The following is a 9,568-nucleotide window of genomic DNA, read 5'->3' as shown; positions in this document are numbered from 1 at the left end:
TAAAGTTCAATCAATGAAGTGTGAGTTACAGTAATATGGCGGTCTCTACCGGTAATCAGTTTACAGTATCATGCTGTAATGTAAAATGCTGTATTTGATGCCATCTGTCTGTCTCCCTTCTTCTGATGCATCTCTGATCAATCTGATGTTATTGACACTCTCATTCCTCTCCCTTATACTTTATCCTGTTATATGTTCACAAATTTCAAATCTCTCTGTCACACACACACACACACTCACACTGAACAGTGGTTATAATGTAAAAATAATTCATTACATTTGGTTATCCGCATAAATTGCAAACAAAGTATAAACTAGAATCTGTATCTATAGAAATCTATAGATGTACCAAATGATTAAGATCAGTTGGATTACATAATAGAAAAAAAAATATTAAACTGAACGAAAAGAGATATCAAAAGTTTGATAGAAATAGCGTTATAAAGGCAGTTACTGTGAATGAAACATTTTTACAGATGAAACACTGATACTTTGTGATTTTGTGTATTGTATTGAAAACATGCTGAAATGTTAGACTTTTGACGATCTGTTGTGATATTATGCTGCGTTCCAGGCAGGTTTTTGAGCACGTAAATCACGACTTCAAACCACGACTAACGACTTTGTAGCGTTCCAGGCAACCTGTAACCCGTGTTTTTCCAACCTTATACCCGTGAAAGTGCACTGGAACGGCAGTCAAACCCGTGACTTCCCACCCGTGAACTCGTACTAGATCGATGTACTCCCAGTTACGAGTTGGAAAAACACGAGTTACAGGTTGCCTGGAACGGGGCATTAGTACTAAGAGTTTTGGAAAATGTAAAAATTGCTTGTAAAAAATTGTGCCAAAGCAATTAAAAACGGTATAATGATGACTAAGATCATGTTATTACGACTCAGAATAACATTTATTTTACTGTGGCATATTGACATAAATATGTTTACGCTGCAGTCTATGCTGAAGGACGGTTCGCCGCCGGCGCAATGCATTGAACATAAATGTGCAGTATTTATTAGCTATATTTAGATCTGTCTGCAAAGTCTGCGAATGCCAGAGCTCCCTCTGGCGACTGGAACAATCCACTGCGATTCTCCAGACAGTTTGGCGACAGTTCCACGCAAAAACACGGTAAAGCAGCGTCACCTACAGGTCATTTCAATTATCAATCTAATACTTTTCTAAAGGCGAGGAAATAAAAGGTTACAGTTTTGATGTGAATGAATGAACATTATTTATCAAATGTAGGCAAATTGTGATTCAGAATAAACTCTTCTGGTTAGGCATTCTCAAGCAAAGAAAGCCAAACCAGACAGTTTATTAACAGTTAGTCTGTCTGAATAGCTTAATTTCATTTCTATTAGTCTTGATAGTGGATCAAATAAAGCCCTCCATCATAGCAGTAAACATGAAGGACATCTGAGCTGTGTAGCTGGGCTGGTTTCTATGAACAGGGTCTATAATGATCATCATTAACACCTTTTGTGTTTATTGGGGCTCTTGATTAAAAGGGGTAAAATACAGGACAGTGTTATTGTTGGTTTAATCCTTCTGATCCCTTTTCATATGCAATTAGAAAATGAGAAATACCACTTTCAGTCTAGATCATCTAATTAATTGATGTGCTAGAATTTGCAGCATGGAGAAATCAAAGAAAGTCAGTTGTAACACCCCACCCTCCAAAACAACCGTCTATATGGGTATAAATAATAGTTTCGCTTAATGAGTCATTGAAAGTTTCAGGTCTAAGATCTTTTGTTACGTGCTGTGTATTCAAAACATTCTCAACGTCTCATAAAATATCTTACAGGGACAGAAGGTTTGGAGTTGAAGTATTTTAAAATATCATTTAATACTGAGTACATAACTACGTTATGAAATTTACTCAAACTACTGGGGAAAATTAAGTTTAACATTTTTTAACAAAAGACATTCAAAACATTTCAAATTCACTAGAACATTTTTCTGAATGAATGGCATTAAATTCATTTGTATTTATCTACATGAATACAGAACTTCAATCCTTTAGTCTTTATTCATTTGATGTCAAACTGCTTTTCTCTTTAATCAATGAGGACACTTTTTTAATGACTTGCAGGTGAAAGATTTGACAGAGATGCAATTGTGTAAACACATTAATTTAGCATTTCCCAAGTCTTTCTCTACAGATTATTACTTTTTAAATTATTATACCTTTATATTATTGTGCCTTATCATCTCAAACTACAACCTGTCAACTGGAGTTTTCAGTTGCCTTGCAGCACTATACTATGCACAAAAATGAATAAAATATATATATTTTTTAACAGTTCTGTATTCATTTTAGCCCTTTAAATGTATGTTAGAGAAAATGTGCCTTATCTGTAGTGCTATTGACTTCATTTGGAATAATAATAGCCATGTTGATTGTAAACATTGGATTGTACTTGTCTTGCCCATCCTGACAAACAGCGTCAGATAATAACACGATTACCATGAAAACATGGCTGTGTAGCAAGTAAATTTGCTTAGCTGTCTGACGTGACATGATCCGTCATCAGCCGTTCCTGTGCCGTCATTGTCTGACATCCCAGGACAACCTGCGGGCCCAATACACAATACACAGACTGGGGTAAGTTTAGTCCTTCTGTTGGCAGGACAGAAGAGGTCTGATCAGTCCTGCAATAGTAACAGGATAATCACCCCCTTGAGAAAACTCCCTCCAATCCACATCCCATCAGCTCACTCCTGGATTTACTGCCTGTGTTTGGGGAATAATGGACAGCAGGGGTGGGCATTTCTCAATACACTTCCCTCTCGCCTCTGCCCTGCCAAATACACTGCTGCTTTTACCAAAGATGGTTAAAGCTGGAAAGGAGAAGAGAATGAACTGAAATGCAGGCAGAAAGAATGGAGATGAACGCAACAAATAACTGAACCGTGCACTAAATACACTGACACAATTTTAAAAGTTGTATTAGTTGCATTATAAACACATAAATGCTAAATTTTCTTCACAAAAACACATTCATTACGCTTAAGAAATAATAAATGAATGGAATAAAAAAGAAATCATATTGTAAAAATGCTTTGAAATAGGTTAAACTGATAAATAAATGTATAAGTACATATACATTAAGTCACTTTATTTTTTAATTTTTTATGAATACGAGTAATATATATATAGGCTATATGCACTGAGCATATTTAGGATGAAAAATTTTCTTCACAAAACAATCATAAATAATGTAAAAAGTGATTTATTCTAGATTAAATTAATAAGTAAATGTATAAATACATAAATATAGTGTAAATACATGGATACAGTATATACTAAATATATAATATATAAATATAATATAAGCATTTATATAAAATATATATATATATATATATATATATATATATATATATATATATATATATATATATATTAATAATATATATACAAATATATAATGTCCTAAACATACTTAGAATTTGAAAAAAAAAAAAAAAAGTCATGAGCAACAATAGGTGGTCTAAATGGGACATGGCTTTGAAGGGTGTCTTTTTTAGGTTGCCTCCCCTTTGTGGAGGTGCGAAAAGCCAGACAGGGTGGGGGGGGGGGGGGGGGGGGGGTCAACTGTATATAAACCCTGAGAGACTCAGTCAGTCAGTCAATCAGGAGAACGACACTGGCATCACTAGATCAAGCATGGCTTTGCTCATCCAGCTGTTCACTTGTGCCGCAGTGATCTCATTCACTGAGGGATTCCACCATGAGGATATGAAGCAGGCCATGCTTCAAAAACTTGGACTAACGGAACTTCCCAGGATTCAGAAGAGAGATTTGGAGAACCTAGTCGTCCCGGCTCACATCAAGAGCAAATATCTGTCCATGCTGAAACTTCATAACAAGCGTAAGAGGAGATCTGTGCCAAGCCTGGCGGGCATTCTGAGAGGCATCCATGGGAGTGCAGGTGGGTCACATCTGACAAATGAAATTGAACTGCTAAAATGTTTTAAAAATTGTACTATAGAATTGTATTCTATATTTTAATATTAGTTCATGTATTTGGGATCATGAACAAACAACCAACAATAATAAATGCCACAGATAACTGGACCATGCATTACATTTACAAATGATTTACACGATTAACTGATTTTTATTAATGTTAATATGAATATAGTATTGTTGCAGCATTAATGTATAAAACTTTTAAAGATAAAAATGTATTACTATGTCAAAATTATCATTAATCAAAATTAATCAATGATTTAAAAGTATTAACTAGGTTTATATTAACTATTGCATTAACTAATTAACTTTATTGCTAAATCTTACCACTGAAATTATTCTTAATGAATTGCTTATGCCTTGATATTTATTTTTGACTACTGTCAATTTACTTACTGATCAAGAAAATATCAAATATAAATGATCATACCAAATGAAATGAATGAGAAAAAGTTGCTAAAGCATAAAGATAAACATTTTTCAGTGCATCTCTCATAAACAGTGATCTAACGTATCTTCTGTTATCCACAGATATCACAGGAGAAATCAAGTACTCGGACACAACCCGCCAGCGTCTCGTGTTTGACATGGAGGCCAGGCTGCAAGAAAACACCGAGGTCACTATGGCCGAGCTAAAACTTTTCCAAACCGCGGCACAGAATCCAGCCAAACCCGAGCGGAGGAACCACAGACCCATTAACAACGCCAGAGTGAGCATCTACTGGGTGGAAGTACTGGGAGACGGATCCAACAGGACATCACTCATAGACTCAAGGTATGTCACATGTCCAAATATAAATAATCACAAACTTTCATTTTGTAATGCATGAATGGAAACTCATTAGTCTATGCTTTTTTAATAGACTGGTTCCTATCCACGAGACCGGCTGGAGGAGCTTTGACGTGACTCAGGCCATTCATTACTGGTCTAAATCCCAGAAGAAGACTCGTCTGCATCTGGAGGTGTGGACTGAGGGAGAGAGACCTGGGAGCTACGCGGCTGAGATGGCCAAAAGAGTGCGCTTCTCCACACAGGACCCGAAAGAGAACACCCTGGAGAAGGATACGGGTGCACCTGAACTTGTGTTCTACACCTTAAACCTGGATGAATACGGGTGAGTACTGTTATTAAACTGGAGATTACTTAGATTGCATGACTTGCATTGAACTTCATACCCGTTTATCATATATTCATGAACTAAAATCATTCATTTCCATGTCAACAGATCCCAGGGTAACTGTAACTCCAGCCCAAACAGCAGCAAGTGTTGCCGGGAGGAGCACTTCATCAACTTCCGAGAGCTGACCTGGACTCAGTACTGGATCATCGAGCCGGCCGGGTACCAGGCGTTCAGATGCGCCGGCGGATGCAAGCAACCCAAGCGCGGTTACTATGGATACGGGCAGAGGACCTGTGCGGTGATGGAGAGCGCGCCGCTGCCCATGATGTACCTGGTCAAAAAAGGAGATTACACTGAAATCGAGGTGGCAGAATTCCCAAACATGATTGTTGAGAAGTGCGGCTGCTCCATGGACAAAATCCCCCCGATCTGAGACGGTCTGTGGTTTGCTCTCAGATGAGAGGTGATGGTGTTTCGATTTCAATGTCTCAGTTACTGAACTGAGATCCACATGCTGTCAATCCCCACTGAGCACTTGAAAATAAAATTATTTATGAATGATTAGTTTATGTGATGCATCAGAAATGGCCTGTTGAGTGATGTGTTTTCTTAAAAAAATAAAATAAGTAAATTTATATCCATCAGTCAAGGTTTTCATCTCTTTTTTTCATGATTCGAATTAGGGTTTTACATTTATAGTGCCACAACTTCACCTGACATTAGATTTTATATTAACAACATTTCCTCTAATCAGAGAGTCACTAGAATGTTCTTAACATAAATGATTTTGACTATTTCATATGAGATATACATATATAAATACATATGTATGATTTACTGTAAATAAACACTAGGCCTATATAGGCTACTTTTTAATCAACATTTTTAAAAGATTTTTAACAAATGTATAGGTGAATAAAAACACATTTTTTGTGAGAAAATACAATGCAAATACAATTATATTGGTCATTCTTAACTTTATATTAAAATGGCTTTCAGGATCTGGAAGCAACAGGAAAAAATTAATTATCAGCCCATAATAATGTTGCTTTCAAGACAAGCTGATCACACGACAGCTCCTCCTCTCATCCACAGTCAAGATATTTCTTTTCAAATCAGACTCATGTTTCTTGTTTTCAATTATGTTGTTACATTAATGTATTATTAAGAACTTTAATAATATCTGCAATAGATTTATGTTGGTTCTGTTCTGTTTCTCCTAAGGGGGGTTATTGCTGCTCTCGCCCAGAACAGAATCATATACCGCAAATCCAAACCATATGCAAATTTTTCAATCATCTTTGATGTGGTCCTGACTTTACATGATGATAAAAAAAAAGTCTTAACCAATTTGAATGACTTCACATTATTTAATCAAGGAGATTTCATTAAAACAAGAAGTATTTTTTTTTTAATTCTCTAAAAAAGTAACTAAGTGCATTACTTATTTAATTTTTATGAAAAGTAATGTGTTACATTACTTTTGCGTTACCTTTTCTCACCCGGGCTGGGCTTCCTTGTTTGTTTTGTGATAACAACAACAAAAAAAAGTTATATTTTTGGCAAATGTAAAGGCCCTTCAAAAGTAACATGAATAAGCCTCAAGCTGATAGAAATGCAAATTCACACCTGTACAGTAGAGGGCGCAGTTAAAAAAAAAAACTTGAAAAAAGTAATCTGATTACATAACTTGTAATGCGTTACCCCAACACTACATACAGTACATAACTGTATATACAGATTATTATTGTATTTTAAAAACATGTAAGAATGCAAATAAAAAAGGACATGCCAAAGCAGGAAAAGCATGTGATTGATTTAAACTCTCCAATCTGATCAAACTAACAAGCAGAAGGTGATCATGACAAAAAGAAAGAGAAAGAGAAAAAAAGAGAAAGTAAGAGAAGTAATGGCCCTGTCTGTTGTAATTGGTCTACCGGTTACTGCACTTGTTGGAAGCTAAACGCCCATTACCATAACTGAACTTCAGCAGCACTGGAGGCTTCGCTTCCTAGTCCTCAGCGATTGTACAATGTAAAGACATAACGATGACGCTGATTTTACCATATCAATCTGAGCGTCCGATGATGAAACATTAGAAGAACTAGTTCTCAGTGATACGCTACTCAGTTTGAGGAACATTATGAGATGTTGCAACTGTAATTTCTCACCATCAGCATTAAAGGGGTGGTTCAGGATTTTCGACATCGGAAATCATTTTCAAGTGAGCCTGGTTGTTATTCATCAGTGGAGACAGTTTTCAAAAAAATTCATCCAGTCCTTACTTTTGGATAGTTCGCCTATGCTAGGCTAGCGCGAGTCAACGGTGCACGCTAGCCTGCCATTAAAAACAGTTTTACCCACTCCACAGTACACCAAAAGCAAATAAATTATAACGCCAGACTATCGATGTAAATGTCTATTGAGAGAATAATGTTAGAAATCAAAGTACTCTTGTATCTCAATTATCTGCGGCAGGTAATACACTTGCGTGATTGTTATGTGGACCGGCTCTCTCGGTTTCCTAGGTAACCAAATATAACTCCGCCGCTGCTGTAGACTGCTTATAAATACAGGGAACAAATTATAACTAATGCAATGTGATGAAAGGGTAGTTTGATTTCTAACATTATTCTCTCAACAGACATTTACATCGATAGTCTGGCGTTATAATTTATTTGCTTTTGGTGTACTGTGGAGTGGGTAAAACTGTTTTTAATGGCAGGCTAACGTGCACCGTTGACTCGCGCTAGCCTAGCACCGGCGAACTATCCAAAAGTAAGGACTGGATGAATTTTTTTGAAAACTGTCTCCACTGATGAATAACAACCAGGCTCACTTGAAAATGAGGTCCGATGTCGAAAATCCTGAACCACCCCTTTAACAAGTGTATGTCCATCAACAAACCAAATGTGTATATTTCGAATTTATTGCGGTGCACATGCAGGAACTATTAAATGTATTTGTAATGTATTGATGACAGGAGACCACATGTGGTCGAACTGAACTCGCTTTACTCGTGTGTGCCTATGTATGTGACATGCTACCCCTAGGAGATATCATTAGGAAGCATGGCATTAGTTTTCACTGTTATGCTGATGATACGCAGCTCTATATTTCTTCACGTCCTGACGAAACGCACCAATGCACAAAATTAACGGATTGCATAGCTGATATAAAAAACTGGATGACTAGTAATTTCCTACAACTTAATTCTGAAAAAACAGAGATTCTAATTATTGGACAAAAAACGTCCTCATGTAATAATCTAGAATACTGTCTAACACTTGATGGCTGCTCTGTCAAACCTTCGTCGTCGGTGAGGAACCTGGGTGTGCTCTTTGATACCAATCTATCATTTGAAAGTCACGTGTCTAGGATCTGTAAAACCGCATTTTTCCATCTTAAAAATATATCTAAATTACGTCATAGTCTCAATGACAAATGCGGAACAATTAGTTTGTTCATGAAGTCTAGATTATTGAAATGCTATTATGGGTGGTTGCCCTGCACGCTTAATAAACAAACTACAGCTGGTCCAAAACGCAGCAGCTCAAGTTCTTACCAGAACCAGGAGGTATGACCATATTAGCCCTGTTCTGTCAACACTGCATTTGCTTCCTATTAAATATCGTATACATTTTAAAATATTGCTGATTACTTACAAAGCACTAAATGGTTTAGCTCCCCAGTACTTGAGCGAGCTCTTAACGCTTTATTCAGATCATACACACAGCGAGTCAATATTATAAACACTAGATCATTCGTCACCTCATTCGACACCTCATCAAATGGAGAACACTGAATCCAAAGCATGCAGTTACAGAAAAAAAGTATATTGTACCAAAGTAAACTAATTTTGCAATTACGTAAAAAAGTATACGTAATACAGTAGTAAGGTAAATAAATTGTATACTGTATGCACTGTAAGTAGAGTATTGTTCTGAATATTGTATAGTAGGCCTATCGAATGTCTGTATATTCAGCACTTGCACATGTTACAGTAAAGTACACTCAGAAGAGTTGTGCAACTGCAAAATCAAGGTCAGTGAGAGAGATTTTATTCTGCTTCAGCATCTTGTCTTCATGTTGGTCCGGACTGAGGATTTTGTCCGAATCACAGACAAAGCTCTGCAGGCAAAGGGAAAAACCCTAAAGCCAGATCCAGCCTTGACAACATTCTCCATACCTGCTCTTTCTCGTCCTCCTCCTCTTACACCACCTCTTATTTGTACTCTTCCTCCTCTCCTTCTTATATTGTTTCCATCCATTATTGGTTTCAAGTTACATTCAGTGCAACATTTTGAGTCAGGTTTGTCACTCTGAACTGAACTTGTATTATGTAGGCTACAGGTGGTTTGGTCACATCATTAGAAATAAGTGTGAACAATTTTGAGTCGTCGAAGAGAACTGTGTTGTAGTTGTGTTTAACTTTTGCCTGCATGTGTTTAGTGTTTTGAAGCACAA

At 36.7% G+C, this 9,568-nt stretch overlaps 1 protein-coding gene across 1 annotated transcript; it reads left to right on the top strand.

Annotated features, from left to right (window-relative positions):
- Positions 1-3,674: 3,674 nt before the first annotated feature.
- lft2 (lefty2) lies at positions 3,675-5,534 on the top strand (the record flags this gene model as incomplete). Its single annotated transcript, XM_079854119.1, has 4 exons — positions 3,675-3,939; positions 4,512-4,755; positions 4,844-5,095; positions 5,207-5,534. 4 exons carry the CDS (start codon positions 3,675-3,677, stop codon positions 5,532-5,534), a joined length of 1,089 nt encoding a protein of 362 aa, XP_079710245.1.
- Between the last annotated feature and the right edge of the window lie 4,034 nt (positions 5,535-9,568).

Source organism: Squalius cephalus (assembly GCF_949319135.1).
Source record: "Squalius cephalus genome assembly, chromosome: 20".
In the NCBI taxonomy this organism is placed as follows: domain Eukaryota; kingdom Metazoa; phylum Chordata; class Actinopteri; order Cypriniformes; family Leuciscidae; genus Squalius; species Squalius cephalus.
This window is presented reverse-complemented; position numbering and strand designations above follow the sequence as displayed.